Source organism: Aegilops tauschii, chromosome 7 (genome assembly GCF_002575655.3).
Source record: "Aegilops tauschii subsp. strangulata cultivar AL8/78 chromosome 7, Aet v6.0, whole genome shotgun sequence".
In the NCBI taxonomy this organism is placed as follows: Eukaryota; Viridiplantae; Streptophyta; class Magnoliopsida; order Poales; family Poaceae; genus Aegilops; species Aegilops tauschii.
In genome coordinates this window covers 402,664,651-402,691,681 of record NC_053041.3, presented here as the reverse complement: position 1 = coordinate 402,691,681, position 27,031 = coordinate 402,664,651, and the positions used below count along the sequence as shown (strand labels likewise).

Genomic DNA, 27,031 nt, shown 5'->3' with positions numbered 1-27,031 from the left:
TGTGGATGTCTGGCACCACTATGCTAAATTGGCCCGTAGGGTCATGAAGGGCTGGGGGGCGAACCTTGGTGCTGATCTTCAGGCCCGTAAAGGGGCCCTGCTGGATCAGATTAAGGTGCTAGATGGCCTAGTGGACGGGCCGGACCTGTCTCCTGACGACTGGATTAGGAGATATTCCCTCGAGGCCTCGCTCATGGACATTTACAAGAGCGAGGAGCTATTTTGGCAGCGTCGAGGGGGCCAGAACTGGCTCCTTAAGGGGGATGCGAACACTGCCTACTTCCAGGCGATAGCCAATGGCCGCAGGCGGAAATGTGCCATCCCTTTCCTCTGGGATGGGGATGTTCTTCTGGAGAACCCAGATGACATCTCCACTCATATTTACTCCTTCTATAAGGAGTTGTTTTTGGCTGAGCCGCGTGAAGGAGTCTCCCTCTGCGACGACTTTTGGCCGCTTGCTGACCAGGTCTCCGATGCGGAGAATGCAGAACTTACTCTCCCTTTCTCTCCCGAGGAGGTGGGACGCGCGATTGCTTCTATGAAAGCTTGCTCGGCCCCGGGGCCGGATGGCCTTCTGGTAGTTTTCTTCCAGAAATTCTGGGAGGTCCTGCGTCCGGTCATTATGCCCATGTTCCATGAGTTCTATATCGGAACTCTGGACATGGCTAGGATTAACTATGGTGTCATATCCCTGATCCCCAAAGTAGTTGGGGCGACGGATATTCGGCAATTCCGCCCCATCACGGTGATCGATGTGTTGGAGCGAATCTTTGCGAAGGTTTGCGCAACCCGTTTATCCCCCGTGGCGGAAAGGATTGCCCATCCCCTCCAGTCCGCGTTCTTGAAGGGCCGGCGGATCCTTGACGGGATTCTTGCCCTTCACGAGATTGTCCCCGAGGTGGCGTCAAAGGGGCTTAAGGGGGTCTTCCTCAAATTGGACTTCCAGAAGGCATATGACCGTTTGGACCGGTCCTTTTTGAGGTTGGTTATGCAGCGACGAGGATTTGACGAACGGTGGTGCTCCTGGATCATGCAATTGTTAGATCTGGAAACACGGCGATCAACATCAATGGAGAGGTGGGACCTTCTTCCAGGCCTCCAGGGGGGTAAAGCAAGGGGATCCTGTCTCCCCCTTGCTTTTCAACCTTGCAGTTGATGCCCTTGCGGGCATCCTAGATAAGGCCAAGCTGGCCGGCCACCTTAAGGGGGTGGTTAGTCATCTCATTCCGGATGGGGGGGTTACCCACTTGCAGTATGCGGATGACGCCATGATTATGGTCGAAGGTTCGGACTCGGACATTGTTAATCTTAAGTTCCTCTTGCTCTGCTTTGAGGAAATGTCTGGACTTAAGATTAACTTTGATAAGAGCGAGGTTGTTGTCCTTGGCTACTCGGAGGCTGAGCAGCACAGGATCGCGGATAACCTCAATTGTAGGTTGGCTTCATTCCCCATATCGTACTTGGGGATGCCCCTGGCTGAGTCCAGGATTTTGGTGAGTGGATATGATCCGCTTGTGGGACGAGTAGCGTGTGGAGCCCTGGTGCGGTAGGTTCGCTTCTAAAGGAAGCAAAACTGTCCTCATTAGTTCTAACCTTGCCAGCCTCCCAATGTATATGATGGGGATGTACATCTTGCCCGAAGGTGTGCATAGCTCCTTTGACAAGGAGCTGGCTAGGTTCTTCTGGCAGGCAGGGGACGGTCGGCCTAAGTACCATATGGTGAAATGGGCCGACATCTACTTGTCGAAGGACCGAGGTGGGTTGGGTATCCCTGCGTCTCGCCGTATGAATGTTGCGCTCATGCTTCGTTGGGTTTGGCGGATCTTGCGGGGAGATGGGGGTTTGTGGCTGCAGCTGATTGAGTCCAAGTACTTGCAGGGTCAGCCCCTCTTGGCTTGCTCGCACTCGGTTGGGTCCCAGTTCTGGAAGTCTGTCCAGGCCATCAAGGATGAGATTAGGCTGGGTTTGCGGTTCTCGGTTGGCAATGGGTCTGGGACCCAGTTTTGGTTGGACCCCTGGCTTGATGGGGAGCCTCTCTGCATTCGGTTTCCGAGACTCTTTGCGATTTGTGTTGACCCGGTTGTTCTTGTATTTCAGGCTGCTTTGGATGAGGGATGGAACATTGCGTTCCGCCCCTCATTCGGACCAGCCGAGGTGCAGGAATGGGCAGACTTGAGGGAAGTAGTCCCTCTTCCTCTGTCCCAGGATCCTGACACTGTTTCTTGGAGTCTTTCTCCTTCGGGAGAATTCTCCGTTAGTTCGGCTTATCAGGCGATGTGTCGGTTGTTGGTTCTCCAGTGGTTATCCCCATTGTCGAAGGCGCCGATGCCCCTGAAGATCAAGATTTTCGTGTGGTAGCTTCTCAGAGATCGCTTACCTTCGGGGACCGAGGTGCTGAAACGCCATGGTCCGGGCAATGGCATTTGCCCCCTTTGCCTCGTCCCGGAAACGGGAACGCACATCTTGTTCCCGTGCACAGGCACTTTGGTGCTTTGTTCGTGAGGCCCTGGGACCAGAATGGGAGGCCCATGACCTTGCAGAGTTTCTGCAGGTAAGGGCCACTCAGGTTGGCCGTAAGCGCCGACTGTTCTGGCTCATCTTCGCGGCTATGACGTGGACTCTTTGGACTACTCGCAATAAGATGGTGATTGAGCGGGTGTTCCCGCGGCGTGCTTCTGACTCGTTCTTTAAATTTCTTGCCTTCTTGCAGCACTGACATCCACTTGCCAAGAGATCGTGACCGGCTTCAGCTTTATCTAGACGATCTGATGTCTTCCGCACGCCGGCTCTCCGACCGTTCGTCTGCTTCGTAGCTTGCCCATGTTGGCCTTTTTATGTTTCTTCTTCTTTCTTTTGGGTGTGCTTATGTTGTGGCCTCAGCAGTTTCTTTTTATAACTATGGTTGAGACGTGGTTGTATGGATAATTGCTTTATCCATTTTGGATGAAAGCCTATTTTGATAGAAGAGGCAATCGAACTACGCCGGTTGCTTTGATCCAACGCACGCGCGGAGACTGGCGCCTAGTGCTGGCCAATGAGAATTGCGTACGTAATAGAGTTGATCAAATTAATCAGCAGACAGCAATGGTCTTGACTCCGAGTCGGAGTGTGGGTTCGAGTCCAGTACCGCACGCAGTCCGTATCCTAGACAAATCAACGTTTTCCCTACGTGTATATACCTATATATACTTCAACTCGTTGTATCTCCACCTCCCTGCCTAAACTTGTTACTTGCCTCCTGGCGATCGAACCTGCGTGCACCGGCAGGGACGCCATGGCAGCTTCCGCCGGAAAGAAAGAGGCAGCCTGGCCTGCCACCATGGCGCGGTACGAGCGGCTGGAGAAGCTGGGAGCGGGCATCAACGGGGAAGTGTTCAAGGCGTGGGACACCCAGGACAATCTGATCGTCGCCGTCAAGCGGCTCAGCGGGAGCGGCGACGACGGCTTCATTATCTCCGGCCTACCGGAGGTCATGCGGGAGGCCATGTGCCTGGGCGCGTGCCGCGGCATCCCCTCGACCGTGCAGCACCGCGCAACCTGCGTTGCCGCATGCCAACGCGATTCCTTCATCGTGATGGACTACGTGGGGCGCCTCAACCTACGCGGCTACATGCAGCGCCGGGTCCGTCTTCGTCGGGCGTTCTCCGAGGACGAGGTGCGCCGGATCATGAAGCAGCTCGTGGAGGGGGTGAAGGCCGTGCACGGCGTGGGCGTCCTGCACCTCGACATCAAGCCGGAGAACGTGCTCCTCGACGACGGCACCGAGGACAGGAAGCAGAAGCCCAAGAAGAAGGGGGCCGTGGAAGCCGATGTTGGCGGCGAGGTCAAGGACGACCGCATAATCTACAAGATCGGCGGTTTCGGGATGTCCACGAAAGAGCGGGGAAAGAGGCAGCCGGAGGTGATTATTCTGACGCCGTACAGCGCGCCGGAGCTCCTGCTGCACTCGCGCGAGTACGACGATCGCGTGGACACGTGGGGGCTCGGATGCATAATGGCCGACCTCCTCTCGGGCACCGGCGCCTCCATTTTCGACGGCGAGTCGGACATAGAGATCATGGCTAAAGTGTTTGGCATCGTCGGCACGGAGGGGATCAAGGAGTGGTCTGGATACTCGGGGCTGGCGGCAGATCAGAAGTCGAAGCTGCCGGGGAAGGTGGGCGTCAGCCGCCTTCGGCACAAATTTCCCAGTCGCAAGTTGTCGTCGGCCGGGTTCGAGGTGCTCAGCGGGCTGCTGGAGAGCAACCCGGAGAAGCGGCTTTCCGCAGCGGAGGCGCTCAAGAAGCCTTGGTTCCACAACCGACCACGTGGCTTTGCCGGTTTTTTCAAGTCGTGTGTGGGAGGAGTCCTACCGGAGAATTAGAATTAGTTTTGGCCACTCCCCATGCTTTGTCTTTTTTTTGCTGCGCGTTTTTCTGTAAAAATGTACTCCCTCCGTCTCATAATATAAGAATGTTTTTTACACTAATATAATGTTAAAAACGCTCTTATAATATGGGACAAAGGGAGTATTTTTTAAGATAATTATCACATGTAATCATTGCTGAAGTATTGTAGCATTTAAGAGATGTTTTATTTAATTGGCTTAGGAAATATACTTGTATATTGTCTTAGCATTCGTCTTCGTCAACCTCATCGTCATACGCCGACAATCCATCCTAGCGCTCTGTCTCCTGGTGTTTCGTCCTCGGTGCATGGAGGTTTGGCCGGCTTCAATTTAGCGGCTGGTTCCCCTCGCTTTAGAGCGCCGCTAGCAGCGGGCAACTATGCGCCACCCAACCCGCAACCTTTTGGTCCACATGTAGGGTCATGTGGTCTTCGGTGCTCTATGAAGCCCTGATTTGGTGGAAAGGAAAATCAAATCGCATGAAAAGGGTTGGTAGCAGGGTAGGAGAGAAAGAAGAGCAGGGAACGAAGAACAGAGACAGTAGGGAACGAGGAATAAAAACAATCACTTCATCGATGTCTCTCCCAGTTGGTTAATTATACATCCTCTTTAATAAATTTTAAAAAAAGCACACAGTCAGACATAGCTCATCGTCACTAGGCTATGCCTTATATCACGGGCCCACGGCCCCTTCTCGTGCACCAACATCTTTAGTATATTTGTTTTTGATAATCTTTAGTCAACTACACAAATAGGTGCAGGTGTGACATTTTTTAAACCATTTTTGGTGGTTTCATTCCTTTGATCCAAAGGAGCTTTACAAAAAAAGCCTATTGGTTGAGTCCTACAAATTTCTATGAAAAACCTTCGATCTAAATTGGTGTATTATCTCGACTTCAATATCTGCATGTTTTTAGGACCTATTTTCATTTGTTACTATTCGATTTTGATCAGCAATTACTCTATAACCTCAAATGTATGGAACTAAATTAATGTCATTAAACATACACTAAAATGTACTTATTTAAATGTGTTATTGTATCGCATATAGAACATGTTAATAGACTAACTGCTAGTCAAATGGTTGTCTTAACCAATCAAAAAACGCCACAAAAAAAGAGAGGAAGTACTTCCATATAAGCTTGGTTTTGGACATTGACATGTTATATAGAACACAATTTGGACTACTAATTTCTTCTACGAGATGGAAAAACTATAAGTTTTTGAAAATACCCTTTGAAAAAAAATACGTACATGATTCTCAAGTATGATAAAAAAAACTCGAAGACATTGGCAGCCGAAAATTTACATTTTGGAATCTATCCTTGCTCGAAACGACCACTTTATAGCACTATCCACGCAGTAGCACATTTTTCTTGTGGCATCTCTAGTAGATCCCCTTGAAGCTATATTTGAGAGGGAAAAAAATTCGCTTACGGAATTAAGGCCTTAGCTAGCGGATCCCCTGAATGTCTAACTCCTTAAAATATAAGTTAGCATCCTTTAAAAGGCCACCCTGTAGCTTCACCGAGGGCAACTCTCAGAATAAGTAGGGAGACGATTGTGCCGCCCGCACCTACTACTGCCCACCTTGCTGCCGGCTGCCCCAGCCCATCCCTCCGCTCGTGGCGCCTCCCCTCAGCATCGCCTCCTTCTCCTCACCATCTCCGACGAGATTCCAATGAAGTTTTTTTTTTAGTTTTTTTCATCTTCCTTGTCGTTTACGACCACGGTGGCGCTTCTCCCCGGCGTTCCTGCCAGGCGGCGCTCGGACTAGCTCCTACAGAGGAGAAACATCACCTACATCTTTTATGCACAGAGAAATATGACTGTTGGCACCGATTCCGATGATTCGTTGTGTTTCAAACCACACCAGCATGTCACTAGGAGAAGGAAGATGAGAATAATCCATTCAGAAGAAGTGCCCAAAACGTGACTGGTGAAGGAAGAATTGCGCCTTCCTTCTTGACTACTTCGCATGCGCATGTGCGTTCAATAAGACTATATCAAATTACTTTTGTGGATCATCTATCCTAGGCCCTAGCTAGTTCATGGACATATTGGCCACACATGAATGAAAGAAGAAGGAAGAATGAGGAAGATGATGAGATGCAAAGAGGCTTCCATTTCCATGTGAGGTCAAGTTGATTTGAGGGATTAATTTTAGGGGATATGCTAAATGAAAAAAAGTTTAATCCCCTTACGTTTTTTAATGTTTTTTGGGATAAAAGATACGTTTTGCCATTATAGGATGGGAAATATGCTCTCAGTGTCATTTTTGCTCAAGAACGTGAAACATGACTAGCCAACTCATAGACATCGCTAGGTGCCCAAAATTTGGGGGAGAATCCTTTTCAGAAGGGCATCATTGTTAAAAATGGAAACAAAAAAGACTAACATTGCGATCGGTAGCATGAGTGCATGACCCTCCATCGCCTATGTTTAACCTATCACTTGCTTGTGTTCTTATAACTAGAAAAGGGCCGGGGTTACATGGTGACCGTCAACCCCCATCCAAAGGCACGATGAGCAGCAGAACTCTGTCTGCTCGTCATCACGCAAGGGGCTTCAGGTATGGGTAATCCTTCCGCATCCTCTCTTCTGAGAGAACGTCATCCGCATCTTGAGGGGTCCACATGACTCGAACACCCTGAAACAGTGTGACCAATAAGCAAGGCAGCAAACTAAAATATAACATCAGATGAACTCATCGACCGATTCGCTAATTTATTGAACAAAAAGGAAACGGCCTGCATACCCGAAGTTCACTTGCAGGCGTAGAGTTGAGCCTTGCCACTACCTCTTCCAGATCTGCAGGGCTTTTGATCGCCACGGGGAGATTTATTGTTCCATTAGCAGCAACGAGAATGGTTACCTGGAGAGTTCAGAAATCATCAAAAAAAAAAACTCTCAGATCATGACAATAGTGTGAGGCATCCATGTTTAGACAGAAAAGAAAAAGGAAAGCTTCAGTTCGTAAGAATCATGGAACCAACATGTGACAGACCATACTTAGAACTAAATACAGGATAACCAAAAAAATGGAAGAATTTTCTGTGAAACATACCACTATGTACTCGTTTCTGCTGCCATCTGTTTTCATGGAGTAGGTTTTCTTTTGTTTGACCCCGTTCGAGTTCGAAAGTGTTTCTTCATCAAATTTGCTCCTCTCCTCCGCAGAAATCCTGTCAAAATGCTCCTTCCAAGAACCCTCTATGTTTGTTGTGACAACCTAAAGTAGATGGAATAGAAATTGCAGGATTCAGTGATTCACTCTGCAGTTTAACGTGCATACCTAGCATAAATCGTCATCACAACAAGAAGCAGCCCATGTATATAAAAGTGCCAACACCCTAAGGTTATAAATAATACAGTGTATACTTTGTATCAAAAAAGATTTTAAGAACTTGTATGCTTTCTTACTGATAAGCATGAAGAGATGCAGCAATGCTGGTGACGGCGTAAGGAATACATGGTCTCTGCAAAATGGTGAATCGTCAGAATAGACCAAACTAAGTAGCAGTATTAATGCTAATCTTCCAATATCTACAAGAGAAGGTACGTAAATAAGCTTAGTATTGATGGGCAACTTTGTAGCATTATGTTCTGATATCCATTACTATGTCTTCGAGTGCTTGAACAACATTTGTGTTCACTAATCGGTATCTAGACACTCTATGCCTCCTATATCCCTTATTCTGAATATAAATAAGCTTAGTTTCAGTGAATGCCAACATTTGGCAATTTTTAAATGACATGTATCTATATATGCACAGAAAATAGATGTTCATCTCGTCAAAACGAATACATTATTATCACCAACCTATTTGCAAATTAAGTACACATCCAGATTTCCTGTTTTTAATGATCCATTTAAATTCAGTTCCAATTTGCCACTGCACTTCATAACCAGAGACACCTGACTGGTTACATTGCTACTTTTCCTGTACATATTTTTACATATACTATGATTGATTAGACACTCTACTTTTGAGGAGAGAATAAAATTCAAATTTAAAGTGGTATTTCAAAAGCATAAACTAAACAAAGGAGGCATGCAACTAAAACAGCGAACATGGAGGCCATTGAACAGGACGAACCTTAGAGATCAATAGCATGTCCTGACTATATTATAACAAAGTGGAGACATACGTCAACGAGGCACTGAAGCATAAAAACGCATTAATTCAGAGCTGGCGGCTTACCGGTCAATATGAACTTGTACCACCATCGGTTCGAACCCTCCACCCTCTCAGCAATGGAATTCAGATCCTTTTGGAGTGATTTTACCATCGCCGTATCACGCAGCGCAACCTGAATCACGAGCAATTCCAATGAAATATGTAATTACATATATGTAGCGGTAAGTAATCAGTGATCAAGGAACTAAGGTCCTTAGCTGAACTGCATTTGGATCACGAAATCAGGAGAGATCGAACCTGGAGCTTAACAACGGCGGTCTTCTCGCCCAGCAGTTTCTGCAGGGCGACGAATAAGGCAACGACGCCGGCGGATCCCAAGGCGAAGGTGCCCCAGAACCACTGGTCAGAGCTCAAGCCAAACGGAGGAGCCGCCGGAGTGCCGACTGACTCGTGAGTCGCCTCGGCCCCCTCCTTCTTCTTCGGCTTAGAGGAGAAGGACGTGGATGACCAATCTATGGAGTCGGTAGTGGAGTCATCGCAGGACGAGGACGAGGACGAGGAAGAGGAGGAGGACGACGAACTGGAGGAGTCGTCACACCCGCCGCAGGAGCCGCCGGACAGGGCCAGCGCGGCCTGCGGGGTCGCCGCCGCTGCCACGGCGACGAGCAGGGGGGAGAGACCGAGCGAGGTTTTACGGGGCTCTGGGTAGGAGATGGGGTCGTCGTTGTTGCTGCGCGCGCCGATGGGAGCCAGCGGAGGCGTCGCCGCTGCGCGGGACCGGAGGAGGATCGACGGCGAGGGGGCGAAGCGGAGGAAGGGGTTGGACGGCGGTCCGCAGCGTGAGAGGGCTGCCGGTGGATGGTGCACATGGGTGGCGATCGCCGCCATTGGGAGCGAACGAGCAGAGGGTTTAGAGCGGAGGGCTTTGGAGATCAACTCCAGAATATAAAGTCCGCGCAATAAAAAGAAAATCGCAACTACTCCCTCCATCCCAAAATTCTTGTCTTAGATTTATCTAGATACGGATGTACCTAATACTAAAACGTGACTTGATACATCCGTATTTAGACAAATTAAGACAAAAATTTTGGGACGGAGGGAGTAGTATATAAGTACAACAGAAACACAATTCACGCGGACATAAAAGGAAGGGAGCGCCTGGAACTCATTCGAATGAAATATAAAATGGTCTCAGTCGAATGAAGTATTGATGACATCGCTGGTTGTTTGTCGGAGCCCGATCCCCCGGCAGACCGAGCAGACTTGTTCCTTTCTCCCCGCACGGAATAAATAAAAAGCCCATTTTGTTGTAACTTCTGGGTTGTTTGTTGTGGGTTGTGGGCCTTTGTGTTGTGGGTCTTTTTGGGTTGTTTGTTTTGGGTTGCGAGCCTCTTTGCAAAAAATGATTATATGTGGACCGTTGCAACCTGGGACGAGCAGGCTCCGTGCTGCACCCAGAATGGGGGAGGGCTTCTGGAAAGATACGTTAAAGGAGGAGCAACCTGCCATAGACTTGAGGATAAAGAAAAAAGAAAAAGAATATACAAGAACCAGTGGCTATACTTCTGTTTTTCATCCTTAGACATGATTATATGTGTGTGGAAAAAAATCTTTACGACTAAGATATATTGAAAAAACAATGAGTACTGACAACCATCTAAAAAAAGTAAGACAAATGACCCGTAAAAAATGATTAAAAAAAGGCTTCACCGTCGCCGACAACACTGCCCCTGACCTGTTGGTTGTGGTCACGTTATACGTCTTACGGGTGCACTTGGGTGCGTTGAGTTGCGGTTGCGCTCTAATTGGGGCAATTGCAACTACAAAACAAAAATTAAACTTTAATGAAAATAATAATAATAATAATTAAGGGGCTGACATTATATGTCTTGCGGGTTGCGCTTGGGTGTGCTGAGTTGCAAATTGCGCTCGGGTTGGAGCGGTTGCAACTACAACAAAAAAGACTTTAGAAAATGAAACCAATTTCATCGGCGTCGACAACCCTCCCTCCGACCCTCGGTTGCGGTCACATTATATGTTCTGCAGTTGCGTTTGGGTGTGTTGAGTTGCGATTGCACCCGGGTTGGGGCGGTTGCAACTACAAAAGAAATGAAACCAATTTCATTGGCGCCGACAACCCCCCCCCCCCCCCCCCCCCCCCGCGGTTGCGGTCACATTATATGCCCTGCAGTTGCGCTTGGGTGTGCTGAGTTGCAATTGCGCCCGGGTTGGAGCGGTTGCAACTACAACAAAAAGACCTAAAAAATGGAACCGATTTCATCGGCGCCGACAACCCTCCCCCCTCCCCTCGATTGCGGCCACATTATATGTCCTGCGGTTGCGCTTGGGTGTGCTGAGTTGCAATTGCACTCAGGTTGGAGCGGTTGCAACTACAACCAAAATACCTAAAAGTAATAAAAATGAAACCGATTTCATCGGCCCCGACAATTCTCCCCCTGATGAGAGTATTACGACTCCATTGCCACAAGATTTTTCTATTTGCCTTTTAAGTACTATTCATTAGGCCTGTATATTACGAGCTCAATGAACCCAACATTTTTAAATAAAGAACTGACAAAGTTAGATTTTTCTTTCACGGGTAGACAAAGTTAGAACATTAACTAGTGTGTACAGAAAACTGCACTTGGTCTGTACAAAAATATTGAGTAGTAATATGACCGAAAAGGACTACTAGTATATATAAAAAACACATAGAAAGAATGATTCAAATGTAGCGGTGTGCAAGTATACTAGGAAAATATATATTCATCTAGCCAATAATAATTATCATGAAAAACTTACAACATGTCCATGTTTCATGAAAAGGAAAAGAGAATACTAGACCCATTGTCCGCGTCACGCGTAGCTGCATGTTTGTTCGGCAGTAATCAGCAACAGGATGCTTCTGGCGCAGGCTCATGCCCAATTTTGTCCCACGCTTTTTTTAATTTTCCAGAAATACTTTTTAAAAAATTATTCTAAAAATGTTAAACATCAAAAATAAAAATATTATACTGTTGAAAAGAAAAATATGACACGTTCATATGTAAAAAATGCTTATCACATATTTGAAAAAAGTCATATATTCAAAACATGCTTCATCACATATTTAAAACATGTTTGCCGCGTATTCAAATTTGTTAGCCACATATTTGAAAAATCATTTATTCAAAAATGTTTATGGCATGATAAAAAAAGTCATCACACCCCTAGTAGCAAGTGACATCGAGTAAACACCCCAAGTTGCAAGACGATGGTGTACTTGCAAGTGACATGCGGGCCCTCGCAGTTGCGAGCCGACCCTGGACTTGCAACTGGGGCAATCACGAAACATCACACACAAAACAGACCATTTGCTAGTCGAGGGTCGAGTTGCAAGTGGCATGCATGTGTAGGAGATATGCCCTAGAGGCAATAATAAATGATATTATTTATCTCCGAGTTCATAATTATGTTTATGTTCCATGCTATAACTGCAATGATTCTCGAGTCTGCAATATCCACGAGGCTCGGAGGAAGATTCAAATGCACGTGTGGAATAATAAACGGTAAGAAGTATTCCTAGTCTGGCCTCTAAGACTAGCTCAAGTGTTGCATGATGATTCTGTTTTCCTGGTCATGGGCATGTCTATGCCAGCAACTTTGAATCGACCCGGATTGATGTTATGCTATGAGATTCATTCGTCACAAGTTTATTGGTACATAACACAGAGATGGTTAACGTTTGCATGATTCCTTAGACCATGAGAGTATCGAGTTTCTTCATGCTTGCTTCATGAACTTTGGGGTTTGTTAAACGTCATCCGTAAATGGGTGGCTATTACGGCGGCTTACGGGTTCACGGAAAAGTGTGTCAAGTAACTTGATAGCTCAAGATTGGGATTTGCTCCTCCGACGATGGAGAGATATCTCTAGGCCCTCTCGGTGTTACGGTATCCATCATCGTCTGGCCAGACACTTTGTGATTTGATCACGGGGATGCCGGAACACGATAACGAGAAAAGAGAACAATACCGGTAACGAGGTAACTAGCATAGTGGACAAGTTGTTGATCCACGGGAATGCCAACATGTCTCACCTCGGGTATTTGTAACATATCGCGAAGCAACAGGAATAGCACACAGCAACTGGAGGTTCACTCGAATATTTATTCGTGTGGGTATAGGGGTCAATATGGGTGTCCACGGCTCCGATGTTGATCATTGATCAGAAGGGGTTCCGGGTCATGTCTATACTTCACCGAACCTATAGGGTCACACGCTTAAGGGTCATCTATCTGCTGAATACTAGACAGGGAATCTGAGAGAAAATCACCGAAAAAGTTTCGGACACCGAAAAGTTTCGGACAGCGGAATCATACCGCAGAGAGAGGTCATCGGATAAGTTTCGATGATACCGAAAAGTTGTTTCGGGATACACCATTAAGTCAAATTGGTTTCGGCACATGCCTGATAATTCTTGGAGGATGCCAGAGTCATTCTGGAAGCTTTTCGGAATTTTCTGAGATAAAAACCGGAAATGTTCCGGAGCTGCCGGAGTCACTTCAGATGCGTTTCGCAGATGAAAATCACTAAAACCGGAATTGTTTCGGAACGCGTTGAAAATCATTTTAGTGGGTACTGGAAATGTTCTTAGCCCACATAAATATTTTCAGTTCGATCAGACGCTGAAAAATGTCGTCGTGAATAGTGAAAATCAGCTTTATGGTTACTTTATGGAAAGCCACCTTTTGGGGCTTTGCTCCAAAAGATCTTGGGGATGACATGGATGGATAGGAGCCATTTTTTGGGCCCCTCATGGGGGTGTGGCCGGCCACATGGGGTATCCCCCCTTGGGGACCCTCTTGTTCCTTGGTTTCACTCCTAGGTCCTTGTGGAAGGACTTCATTCATGTGCATTTTGGGGTTTTTGTGAAACTACCCTACCCCCTTGGGATTTCCTATAAATAGAGGTGGAGGGGCAGCCCTCCACACTCATCCCTTCTCACATACAAGTGTCATGCAATGATCTGGCTTCTCTCTCCCTCCCCGCGAAATAGTTTCGTAGAGCCGAAAGGCTGTCTGGGTTCCGGCAGGAACTAGTTCTGGACGGCGAAGCCCTGCCGGATAGATGACACCGTATGTGTGCAACTCTGTAGAGAGATCGTAGTTTCGGTCTTAGTTCGTGAGTGCCTCCCGAAGGGCTGTCCATGTGACCGTCCGAGTTTCGAAGGTCCTCCCGAAGGGCTGTCTGAGTGACCGTTCGAGTTTCGAAGGTCCTCCCGAAGGGCTATCCGCGACATCGTCCGGGGGGCTGTTCGACCGCCTCCCGGAGGGCTGTCTGAGGAGCAGATGAGGGTATACATCCTCGCGGTTGGGAGGTTGTAAATCCTAGCTGCGGGGATCTGCACCGCCGATCGTCATCGACTCTACTTCCCGCTGCGCTACGAGTCGGTAACGAAAAAGATCAAACCATATATGCAGTCTCCATAGTGGTCCTGGGCTGGTGCGTAGGTCGGAAATTTTTTGTTTTCTGTCGCGTTCCCCTTCAGTGGCATCATGAGCCGTGCTATGCGTAGATGCAGGTTGCGATCTAGAATACATAGAGATGTGTGGGTATTGCATAATATAATTAGGTAGTAGATGAGATCTATTGCTAAAAATTATTTATGCGGGTGACAGATGAAATCTGTTACCCAAGGTTCTTGTTGCTTCCCTAGAATTTGCGTTTGCTCAATCTCGAGACAGCATGGTGGAATTTGACAAAGTACTGGCAATCCGTGATCCTGATTGATCATGGAAGTGCTATCAGTTCTTTGGGTTCTGCCGTAGTCAAAAGAAAGATGAAATTCGCAGATGAAAGGGCATTGCAGATTTGATCTGCACGGGGGTCATGCGTATGACGAAGTTTAGTATGGGGCTCGAGATTTAATTATCCCGTGTTTCATACACCCCGAGATGTTAATCTAGCAACCTGAATAATCATACTTGATGATAAAATGTTGGTAGCTGCGGTTTAAGTCAAAACCTTAGAAGCCACGTAAAATAAATTTTGCATAAACCGATTAGAGGCGTCTAACTTGGTTTTGCAGGATGTGCATGTGATGTAGTATAGCAGTGCTCATACTAATTCGATTATGTATGAGATGACTATATGATGTAATTTTATTAACATGGCCTGCGTGTCATGATTCGGCATGATGGCTGGAGCCATATGATTGCACTTTAATGACCTGCGTGTCAACCTTGTTGTAATGCATTATTTGTTAGCTATAGAGATAGCAATATTATCTGGTGCATCGACAAGGTGGTGGCAATCTTCGCGAAGGTGAACACCGACGCGAATGCCGAAGACGAAGAAATGAAATACTTCTCCGTCAGAAAGGGCTATACCATATCATGCTATTATGAATTGCCTGAGATGTTTATCCCTTATGATGCACCCTTCTTGATTGCGCGGTAGTCGCTTTTTATTAGGGTGATCTCTCACTTAAAATATCAAAGTAGTTAGTGTTCACCCAAGTGTAGCACCGTCTGAAATTCGTATCTTTTCGGGGTGCGCCATGTACACATGAGCACGAACGAATTGAGAGGAATGAGGCAGGTGAGGTCAGACCTCGCAGCAAGATCACTTGGTTGTCTTTGACGTTCAGGCAGGAGAGTCCTGAGCTCGAAACACGCCCATCGAAAGATGAACAAGAATCACATAGAGATGTGATCGGCAAGTTGGCCTACCAATTGAAATTCGTGTCATCAGTGATGAACCCGTCAATGGCATCGAATAGAAATATGGATCTTGAATCACTCTAAATCAATTATTGATTTGAGTGGGAGCGCACTGTTGAATTAACATGTTTAATTCTCAGTGCAATTAATTATGAACACTGTCTAAGTGTTTCTTGCATAATAGTTGTAGAATAATGGCTCGCATTTCCACCTTCCCTATTAAAATTGAATAGCTGTTAAATATCTGGTTAAAACTTTACGATTGGTAACGTAATATGAGGATTGTCCTTAAAAGTGCCGAGAAGGACTTTGTCCTATCGCATGCTTTTCGTATCCTCCCGCTAATGCTATGGATCATGTGACTCTCGTCCTTCGATCCAAAAGCTAGAATTCTGTTACGGTCAAGTGGAATATGTTTGCTTCCATGAAACCCAAACTTCGAAAGTTGGGATAGTTATATGATATTCATGGAACTGAAAATTATTTTCAGATACAAACAAAGCAATGTTTGTTTGCAAGTATTAGTAAAAGTGTTTACTATGCATTTGACTGTTGGGAAAGGGATCCAGAAGAACGCATGTCATATAATGAAAGGTGAATAAAACAACAACTTAAAGAGAAAGGAAGTGTCCAAAGGGTGTTAGTATGACTTACACGCCTAGGAAGTCCGGGGCTAATGCCACTCTTAAGTTGGGTGCTTTTTCTGAGAGTAGGAGAAATACTAAAAGTTAAACTGCTAGAAATATAAAGGCAAAAGGAAAGAAGACTGGAATATCCAGCTCATGTATGAATGTCATACAAGTTTTTGATGTATAGAAGGTTGGTCAAAGATATAGTTCTTGCGAATTATGGTTAAACATGTTAATCACTAATTCTTGGGTATTGTGAGTTCATCACAAAAATGCCCGCTCGATTGCATTCTGTTGCAACTCGATGTAAGAACTACTATGGCCTGAAAGACTAGCTAGAAATGAGGTTAAGGTATACACAGGGAACATAGTAAATGTTACTATACCTTCCATCGGTGTATTGCCATCTGTATTTATTTTCATAATTCATTTAGAGTTTTACAAACTCTATCCCATTGCATAAGGTATCTTGCAAGAAGGTTGTTCATAAGAGAACCTTTTATGTTCGATGTTATGAATAACACAAGGGCCATACTTTAATTATGAATGAGATATATGTTATGAATATTGATAATAATACAATACCTCTGGGTTTACTTTCATAATTCATTTTAGAGTTTCATACACTCTAGCCCATTGCACAATGTTTGTTGCAAAAGAGTTGTTCATAAAAACAACAATTGTTGTTAAGTATTATGAATAACATAAGGGCCATACTTCCATCATCGATGGGACGTATGTTATGAATATTGAGGGTAATATGATACATCCATAACACTGACGCTAAATGTCACAAGACTAAAAGAATACCACACAAGTGTGGCACTACATTTGGTCACATTGGAGAAACCCGCATGGAAAATTCCATTATGATGGATTTTGAAGTCTTTTTGATTTTGAATCATCTGACACTTGCAACTTTCCTCCGAAAAGTGAAGTGACTAAAATACCGTTCACAGGCCATAAGGAACGAACAACAAACTTATTAGTGATCATACATTTGATGTGTGTAGTCCGATAAGTGTTGTTAGTGGTGGATTTATTTATCTTCAGAAATGACTCAAGTAGATATATGGATATTTACTTGATGAGACGTAAGTCTGGATCTTTTGAAATCATTCGAAAGGTTCTCAAAAATGAAGTAGAAGCTATTGTAACAAGAAAATTATGTTTCTGCAATTTGATTGCACAAAGGAATATTTGAGTTACATGTTTAGCGAATGTCTGATGAGTTGTGAAAGGGGTTTCATAAACTTGCACCTCCCGGAACACCACTGCAAGTGGAAAGTCCGTGGAGATGTGATCAAACCATTTATGACATGGTAAGGTCAAAGATGACATAAATAAATTTGCCATTATCCCTTTTAAAGTGATGCTTTAGAGACTGCGGCTTTTACACTGAAAAGAGCTACATCGGGTCTGTTGAAATGAAGCCATGGTATGGTACGCCCAACCATGTTATATCTTTTCTTAACATTTGGAATATGGGGCTTGTGTAAAAGGTTACAAACCTATTCCAAATCAGACAAGTGCTACTTTGTAGGTTATACCAAAATGTTGGGTATTCCTCCCTCACTATACCGAGGCAAATAGTTTTGCCGCGAAACGGTGTACTTTTAAAGAGAATGATTCTTTCAAAAAGGTGAGTGGGAGAATAGTGCAACTCGACGAGATAAACAGTATCTACGTCATCAGATCAAAGGAAAGAGACCTTGGAAGTAATTCCAGAGTTTCCTACTACGTCTGATACGGAAGTCTCTACATGTCACGCCCAATATGCGACCCTATCCTAAAGGAACTCGAAGGTCCCACCAAGGATAGACCCGCATATTGAAATGCTTTTGCAAGGTGGATATCATTACATCAACATTACATAATATTTGGGGATACATACAAGGCATACAAATGCCGCAAGAATACATCAATACATCATACATAAGATCAACATCCGACTACGGATGAAACATAAACAGAAACTCAAACGACATCCACCCTGCTAGCCCAGGCTGCCGACCTGGAACCTATCCCCCGATCGAAGAAGAAGCAGAAGAAGAACTCCAAAACAAGTAAACATCGCTCTCGCGTCATGATCATCGCACACCTGTACCTGCAACTGGTGGTGTAGTAATCTGTGAGCCACGAGGACTCAGCAATCCCATTACCATGGGTATCAAGACTAGCAAAGCTTAATGGAAAAGGAATGGATAAGGTGATGAGGTTGCAGCAGCGTCTAAGCAATGTATGGTGGCTAACTTACGCAAAAGAGAGCGAGAAGAGAAGCAAAGGAACGGTCATGGAACTAACAATGATCAAGAAGTGATCCTGAACTCCTACTTACGTCAAGCATAACCCAGAAACCGTGTTCACTTCCCGGACTCCGCCGAGAAGAGACCATCACGGCTACACACGCGGTTGGTGCGTTTTAATAAAGTCAAGTGTCAAGTTCTCTACAACCAGATATTAACAAATTCCCATCTGCCACATAACCGCGGGCACGACTTTCGAAAGATAATACCCTGCAGGGGTGTCCCAACTTAGCCCATGATAAGCTCTCATGGTCAACGAAGGATATTCCTTCTCCCGGGAAGACCCGATTAGTCTCGGAATCCCGGTTACAAGACATTTCGACAATGGTAAAACAAAACCAGCAAAGCCGCCCGATGCGCCGACATCCTGATAGGAGCTGCACATATCTCGGTCTCAGGGCAACACCGGATGAGCACTACGTACAACTAAAACCAGACCTCAAGTTTCCCCGAGGTGGCGCTGCAAGTGGCTCTGGTTTGGACCAACACTCCGAGGAGCACTGGCCCGGGGGGTAAAATAAGATGACCCTCGAGAGAGCGACTCCCTAGGGAAAAGAAATAGGCTGGGCAAATGGTAAAACCAAGGTTGGGCCTTGCTGGAAGAGTTTTATTCAAAGCAAACTGTCAAGGGGGTCCCATAAATCACCCAACCGTGTAAGGAACGCAAAATCTGGGAACATAACACCGGTATGACGAAAACTAGGGCGGCAAGAGTGGAACAAAACACCAGGCATAAGGCCGAGCCTTCCACCCTTTACCAAGTATATAGATGCATTAATAATATAAGAGATATTGTGATATCCCAACATAAACATAATCCAACATGGAGCAATCTTCATCTTCACCTGCAACTAGCAACGCTATAAGAGGGGCTGAGCAAAGCGGTAACATAGCCATACAACGGTTTGCTAGGAAGGGTGACAAAGATTAGAGGTTCATGGCAATTTGGGAGGCTTGAGGAGCAAGTGAATTGGTAGCGCAGCATAGCGATAGAACGAAGCAACTAGCATAGCAATGATAGTAATGAGATCCAAGGTGACGGTCATCTTGCCTGAAATCCCGCTAGGAAGAAGAACGAATCCATGAAGAAGATGAAGCCACGAAGACGAACGAATCCTCACGATCGCAACGAAACAGGAACTATCGAAAAGAAGCACACAACATAGTAAACACACCACACATGAACAAGGCATGATGCTCAACCAAGTATGATGCATGACAAGGCTACACGAAGCTACTCATGACAAGAGATGATGCATACAAGAACAACACATCAAAGCAAGTTTAAATGAGGCCGGAAACAACATATAACAATTCCGGTAAGTCCTCATATGCAAATTTCGAAATTGGTCCAGAACTGAATAAGCATTAAGTTGAAGTTGTTAAACAGCAAGTTAAAGAGCACCAAGATGATCTACACGAAATTCTAGGCAAGTTACATATAAAGTTCATTAGATTCGGAGCTACGGCCTAGAAGATATGAGCAAAACAAGATAAACATGGCATTGATGCAGAATGCATACAAACATCAAGAAAACACCTCAAAACAAGGATTCAACATGATAATATGAGACTACATGCAAAACTAAGCAAGTTTCATATAGAGCATGCTCAAAACGGAGCAACGGTGCAACACATACACTCCAAACAAGACATAGCAACAATCTGTCCAAAACAGCAACTAGGCATATGGCAAGCATCAAAACAATATGCTACAGCAACTCAACATGAAAACAAAAGGCATGGACATTATGTACAGGTAAAGCACAACAAAACATGAACACTGAGCTATCTCCAGAAATCACCAGAACATGCTCAAAAGGACATGGCAAGATTGCAAATAATAACAGGTTCACAGACTTAGCAGAATTACTGGACATGACAGAAATAACATCAGGTAGCAATGTTTAGAGCATGAAATCAACATGCTACAAGAACTTAACATGGCAAAACAAGGCATGGAATGAATCTACTCAAAGCATATGACAAAAGTCCCCTACTGACCATAAGCCAAAAAAGACCAGAAGATATGATGGAAAGCATGTAAACATAGCAAGTTCCGTTATCAGGTTTCAGACTTAGCAGAAAACAGAGCATGGCAGAAACTATAATATGAAGGCATCTTGGTGAGCTTGATGCACTCACCACAAGGCAATGCATGACAAAACAAGCATACATACAGCAAGATGGCATGTTTATGAATCTAACCATGGCAAGAACAAAAGCATATCATGTATGGATCAACTACAACAAGCTTGGCAAAATTGCATATCATGTTAAGAATCTGCCAAAAATATTTTATAGCAAAAGTAGAGCAAGATTGCGTCATTCTATGGAACCCCATAATTGCAAACAAGGGCATGAATAGAACAATTACAACTATAGCTATAAAACATCCTTAGTGAACATCTACAAAATATGCATGGATCTCTCTGAAGCATCAAGTTTACATGGCAACAAAATATCAGCAGACAAAGACTTAGAGAAATCACTAAGTCCCTGAAATCAGAAACATTACGGAGCCTACTTTGCATGCTTGTGCTAGTCAGCACAGAGATCACAAAAATACATAGCATACACCCTTGGAAAGATGGCATGGCATACTTCAAAACACATATAGAGCTCATACTCATAAGATGCACAGATTAAATGCAACAAAAATAACAAATCACCAAGTTCTGATAAGAACCAGCAGATAACAGCAACTAGCACTCTTGCAACGATGATTAGGGCATCAAGATGACCTCTGATGAACATAGTGCAATTGAACGAAATGAAGAGCATCATGATTCGAACAATTTGACATATTACACGCGTGAAACGGAGATATATGCATGAAGTTATGATGCAGAGAACATGGCATGATAATGTAAAAATACTGGGACAGAAAAATAACGACCTCGAGGGGGGGAACGAAGTCAACGCGGGGTCGTTCTGGATCGGGCGCCGGCTCGCCGGATCCGAAGCGGTGGCGGCCGGAGTGGAGGGGAGGCGAGGCCAGGCGGCGGCGGGGGCGATGGCCGGCGGCAGAGCGGGCGCCGGCGGCGAGGAGATCCGGCGGCGGGGTCGAGGCGGTCGCGGGCGGCAGGGACGGGCTCCGCGGCGGCGGCGGCCGAGGTGGGTGGTGAGGTGGCGGCGGCCACGGCGCGGGGCGGCGCCGGCGGGCGGCGGCGCGACGGCGCGAGGAGGCGGTGGGGCTGGAGCGCGGCGGCGGGGAGCTCGGCCACGGGCGGCGGCGGCGACTCGGGCCCGCGCGGGCCCCGGATGGGCTCCGCGGGCCGCGGCGGCGGGAGGAGAGAGAGAGGACCGGGGGGCTGACGTGGCGCCTCTGGATTGGCCGGGAGCGGCGGCGCGGACATGTCCGGCGGCGCGAGGGGAGAGGAGCTAGGGTTCATCTGCGCGAAAAATCGGGCAGGGATACCTATTTATAGGTAGAGGGAGCTAGGAGAGTCCAAATGAGGTGCGGTTTTCGCCCACGCGATCGTGATCGAACGACCGAGAGCATGGCGGAGACTTAGAGGTGTTTTGGGGCTGTTTGAAGGGCGGTTTTGCTGCTACACACAGAAGGACTTTGCGGTTACCCGGCTAACCGTTGGAGTACCAAACGACCTCCAAATGGAACGAAACTTGACCGGTGGTCTCCCGGTAGTATACCAAGGCCACTTGACAAGACTCGGTCCATTCTGAGAACGTTTGACACCCGCTCACGAAAAGAGGCAAAAGGGGGCGCCGGGGAACAACGGAGTGCCGGATTGCAAAACGGACAACGGGGAAAATGCTCGGGAGCATGAGACGAACACGTATGCAAATGCGATGCACATGATGACATGATAAGAAATGCAGATGATGACATGGCAAAATGCAACACGCAAGCAAATGACATGGCAACGACAGCGAATAACTGGCAGACACCTGGCGCAACGGATCCGGGGCGTTACACTACACTAAAATGTATGAACTTCGGTCAAACTTGCAGCTGAACCACGTAAGCAAGGCTCGTGCAAACCTCTCAGGTGTGCAAACGAGATATTGTTGTTAGACAACATTATACCTACGATACACAAGGAAGCGTTGATGGACCCTGACTCCGGAATTGGCTAAATGCCAATACAACCCGAGTTAGTTTCCATATAAGTGATTCAAGATTAAAACCTTGATACACCTTTCGAAAGACTTAGAGTCTAACGAATATTTATGGAACTTAAAACTGATAGGGATAAAATGTTTTATCCATAAAGCTCGACTTGTTGAAATAACAAGTTCAAGAGTTGACTACGATGAGGTTGTTTTCATCGTAGCGATGCTTAAAGTCGGTTCGGGTTGAACTAGCAATTAATACATATTTCAATCATGAGATATGAAACATGGATGATAAAAGGATTTCCATCTGATGGAAATGAAGCTAGGACTTGTATATGATACAGTCCAAAGTAATTTGTCGATCCAGAGGATGCTAGTAGGTATGCAAACTTCAGAGTTCCAGCATTGGACAGAAGAGAGCAAAATGGAGTTGGAATCTTCGTGTTTTGATGAAATGGTCAAAGGGGTTTTGACTTCATCAATGGGTAACGAAGATGCTTGTAATTCAAGAAAGTAAGTGGGAGCGTAATAATATTTCTAAAAACCTTATGTGCTTGGCACATTGTAATTGGAAATAAATTTCTTGACACAAATTAGGACTTCATTTGAAAATAGTTTTTCGATGAAGTGCTTAGGCTAAATAGCCTCAATATTAGGCATGATGATCTATGGAGATAGATTTACCTAATAGGGCTAAGCAATGGATACATATTGACAAGATGCTAAAACCTTTTAGCATTTAAAACGCCAAGGAGTGATTCTTGCCAAAGTCACATGGAAAGAGTTTTTGCAAGACTCGGTGTCCCAAAACACTGATGAGTAAAATACATGATGCAGATTCCACACACTTTTGTGTTTGGATTAATCATGTATTCCATGGTATGTAAAACAACCACATATGTCCGATACTCCCAAGGTGTTGCGAGTATGGATACCAAAGTGATCAAATTACTGATCATGGGACAACAGTGAAAGATGTCATAGAGTACTAGAGTAAGTACTGATGACATGGTTTTCTCGCAAGCAGAGATCATGAAGAGTTCGTTGTAAAATGTTACATCGATACAGTCTTCATCTTTTCTCCATGCGATTTTCGATTTAAATTAAGGGTTTTGTGTAACACACAATGTGGTGGCACAGTTAGTTGGAATTTGTTCAAACTAGTTACTGTGGCGAATTCTATAACAAGGGCTAAGTATGTTGACGCTTTAGAAGTGACAAAGAAGATGTTGAATCATATAGTTCATTCATGAACTTAGTATAGTCCCAAGATGGCTTTTGACAATGGCACACTACTGCGGGTAGTTGCTCCATAACTCAGTCTGAGGAATCCAGGTTCGACCTGTGATTCACATACATACAAAGCCAAGTCCACACAAAATATGAATTTTGTGAAAACGTGAAAACGCAAGGACATGCAAAGATACACACGGAACTGAAGTCGTCAGATCCGTTGGACATCAGGCTATACCACAAGCAAAGCATATTTACACCGGTGTGCCACAGGTGTGAAGTGCATTAGCATAAGCTAGATTATTGACTCTAGTGCAAGTGGGAGTCTGTAGGAGATATGCCCTAGAGGCAATAATAAATGATATTATTTATCTCCGAGTTCATAATTATGTTTATGTTCCATGCTATAACTGCAATGATTCTCGAGTCTGCAATATCCACGAGGCTCGGAGGAAGACTCAAATGCACGTGTGGAATAATAAATGGTAAGAAGTATTCCTAGTCTGGCCTCTAAGACTAGCTCAAGTGTTGCATGATGATTCTGTTTTCCTGGTCATGGGCATGTCTATGCCAGCAACTTTGAGGGCACAATGTTAAGAGAACATTTGTGTTGAATCGACCCGGATTGATGTTATGCTATGAGATTCATTCGTCACAAGTTTATTGGTACATAACACAGAGATGGTTAACGTTTTCATGATTCCTTAGACCATGAGAGTATCGAGTTTCTTCATGCTTGCTTCATGAACTTTGGGGTTTGTTAAACGTCATCCGTAAATGGGTGGCTATTACGGCGGCTTACGGGTTCATGGAAAAGTGTGTCAAGTAACTTGATAGCTCAAGATTGGGATTTGCTCCTCCGACGATGGAGAGATATCTCTGGGCCCTCTCGGTGTTACGGTATCCATCATCGTCTGGCCAGACACTTTGTGATTTGATCACGGGGATGCCAGAACACGATAACGAGAAAAGAGAACAATACCGGTAACGAGGTAACTAGCATAGTGGACAAGTTGTTGATCCACAGGAATGCCAACATGTCTCACCTCGGGTATTTGTAACATATCGCGAAGCAACAGGAATAGCACACGGCAACTGGAGGTTCACTCGAATATTTATTCGTGTGGGTATAGGGGTCAATATGGGTGTCCACGGCTCCGATGTTGATCATTGATCGGAAGGGGTTCCGGGTCATGTCTATACTTCACCGAACCTATAGGGTCACACGCTTAAGGGTCATCTATCTGCTGAATACTAGACAGGGAGTCTGAGAGAAAATCACCGAAAAAGTTTCGGACACCGAAAAGTTTCGGACAGCGGAATCGTACCGCAGAGAGAGGTCATCGGATAAGTTTCGATGATACCGAAAATTTGTTTCGGGATACACCATTAAGTCAAATTGGTTTCGGCACATGCCTGATAATTCTTGGAGGATGCCAGAATCATTCTGGAAGCTTTTTGGAATTTTCTGAGATAAAAATCGGAAATGTTCCGGAGCTGCCGGAGTCACTTCAGATGCGTTTCGCAGATGAAAATCACTAAAACCGGAATTGTTTCGGAACGCGTTGAAAATCATTTTAGTGGGTACTGGAAATGTTCTTAGCCCACATAAATATTTTCAGTTCGATCAGACGCTGAAAAATGTCGTCGTGAATAGTGAAAATCAGCTTTATGGTTACTTTATGGAAAGCCACCTTTTGGGGCTTTGCTCCAAAAGATCTTGGGGATGACATGGATGGATAGGAGCCATTTTTTGGGCCCCTCATGGGGGTGTGGCCGGCCACATGGGGTATCCCCCCTTGGGGACCCTCTTGTTCCTTGGTTTCACTCCTAGGTCCTTGTGGAAGGACTTCATTCATGTGCATTTTGGGTTTTTTGTGAAACTACCCTACCCCCTTGGGATTTCCTATAAATAGAGGTGGAGGGGCAGCCCTCCACACTCATCCCTTCTCACATACAAGTGCCATGCAATGATCTGGCTTCTCTCTCCCTCCCCGCGAAATAGTTTCGTAGAGCCGAAAGGCTGTCTGGGTTCCGGCAGGAACTAGTTCTGGACGGCGAAGCCCTGCCGGATAGATGACACCGTATGTGTGCAACTCTGTAGAGAGATCGTAGTTTCGGTTTTAGTTCGTGAGTGTCTCCCGAAGGGCTTTCCATGTGACCGTCCGAGTTTCGAAGGTCCTCCCGAAGGGCTGTCCGAGTGACCGTTTGAGTTTCGAAGGTCCTCCCGAAGGGCTGTCCGTGACACCGTCCGGGGGGCTGTTCGACCGCCTCCCGGAGGGCTGTCTGAGGAGCAGATGAGGGTATACATCCTCGCGGTTGGGAGGTTGTAAATCCTAGCTGCGGGGATCTGCACCGCCGATCGTCATCGACTCTACTTCCCGCTGCGCTACGAGTCGGTAACGAAAAAGATCAAACCATGTATGCAGTCTCCATAGTGGTCCTGGGCTGGTGCGTAGGTCGGAAAATTTTTGTTTTCTGTCGCGTTCCCCTTCAGCAGGCCCCAAAGTTGTGAGTTGATGGTGGACTTGCAATTGAGGCAATTACAAACTATACACAAAAATGCCTAGTTGCAAGTAGAGGGTCTACTTGCAAGTGACATGCGGGCCCTCGCAGTTGTGATTCGATCCTCGACTTCCAACTGGGGCAATTACGAAATAACACACCAAACACAGCTGGTTTGCAAGTGTACGGTTGACTTGCAAGTGACATCGAGTAAACACCCCAGTTGCAAGTTGATGGTCTACTTGCAAGTGACATGCGGGCCCTCACAGTTGTGAGTCGTCCTTGGACTTGCAACTAAGGCAATTACGAAACATCACAGAAAAATAGACCAGTTGCGAGTCCAGGGTTTAGTTGCAAGTGGCATCAAGTAAACACTCCCAGTTGCAAGTCGATGGTCAAGTTGCAAGTGGCGTTTGGGCCCCACAGTTACGAGATGATGGTGGACTTGCAACTGGAGCAATTACGAAAATAACACACACACAATAAACCGCTTGCAAGTCCATGGTGGAGTCGACGGTGGAGTTGAAAATTGAGGCAATTACAAACTACACACAAAAAAGCCCAGTTGCAAGTCAAGGGTCTACTTGCAAGTGACATGTGGGCCCTCGCAGTTGCGATTCGACCCTGCACTTGCAATTGGGGAAATTACGAAACAACACACTAAAAACTGCCCTAGTTGCAAGTCCAGGGTTGAGTTGCAAGTGACATCGAGTAAACACCCCCAAATTGCAACTCGAGGGTCGGGTTGCAAGTGACATGCAGGCCCTCGCAGTTGCGAGTCGACCCTGGATTTGCAACTGGGGCAATTCCGAAACAACACACAAAAAACAGCCTAGTTGCAAGTCTAGGGTTGAGTTGCAAGTGACATTGAGTAAACACCCCCTAGTTGCAAGTGATATGCGGGCCCTCGCATTTGCGAGTTGACCCTGGACTTGCAACTGGGGCAATTACGAAACATCACGCAAAAAACAGACCAGTTGCAAGTTCAGGGTTGACTTGCAAGTGGCATCGAGTAAACACCCCTAGTTGCAAGGCGATGGTCAAGT

General features: G+C 45.8%; 2 protein-coding genes across 2 annotated transcripts; one reads left to right on the top strand and one right to left on the bottom strand.

The window, feature by feature from the left end:
* The first annotated feature begins 3,274 nt into the window (after positions 1-3,274).
* On the top strand, positions 3,275-4,393 carry LOC109744206 (putative cyclin-dependent kinase F-2). Its single transcript, XM_020303300.2, has one exon. It carries the CDS (start codon positions 3,275-3,277, stop codon positions 4,361-4,363), a length of 1,089 nt encoding a protein of 362 aa, XP_020158889.1. The 3' UTR covers positions 4,364-4,393.
* Positions 4,394-6,662: 2,269 nt separating this feature from the next.
* LOC109744207 (uncharacterized) lies at positions 6,663-9,417 on the bottom strand. Its single transcript, XM_040395968.2, has 6 exons — positions 8,827-9,417; positions 8,593-8,701; positions 7,811-7,866; positions 7,455-7,619; positions 7,146-7,262; positions 6,663-7,037 (listed from the first exon to the last, which is right to left on the bottom strand). The coding sequence occupies exons 1-6, from the start codon at positions 9,415-9,417 to the stop codon at positions 6,942-6,944; spliced, it is 1,134 nt and encodes a 377-aa protein (XP_040251902.1). The 3' UTR covers positions 6,663-6,941.
* Between the last annotated feature and the right edge of the window lie 17,614 nt (positions 9,418-27,031).

Excerpts from the sequence above, each read along its gene's own strand:
- LOC109744206 (XM_020303300.2), top strand. The coding sequence starts at position 3,275 with ATGGCAGCTTCCGCCGGAAAGAAAGAGGCAGCCTGGCCTGCCACCATG.
- LOC109744207 (XM_040395968.2), bottom strand. The coding sequence starts at position 9,417 with ATGGCGGCGATCGCCACCCATGTGCACCATCCACCGGCAGCCCTCTCA. Across the intron at positions 7,867-8,592 it reads GTACAAGTTCATATTGACCG|AGACCATGTATTCCTTACGC; the intron begins GTAAGCCGCCAG and ends ACCATTTTGCAG. Across the intron at positions 7,038-7,145 it reads CGCCTGCAAGTGAACTTCGG|GGTGTTCGAGTCATGTGGAC; the intron begins GTATGCAGGCCG and ends ACACTGTTTCAG.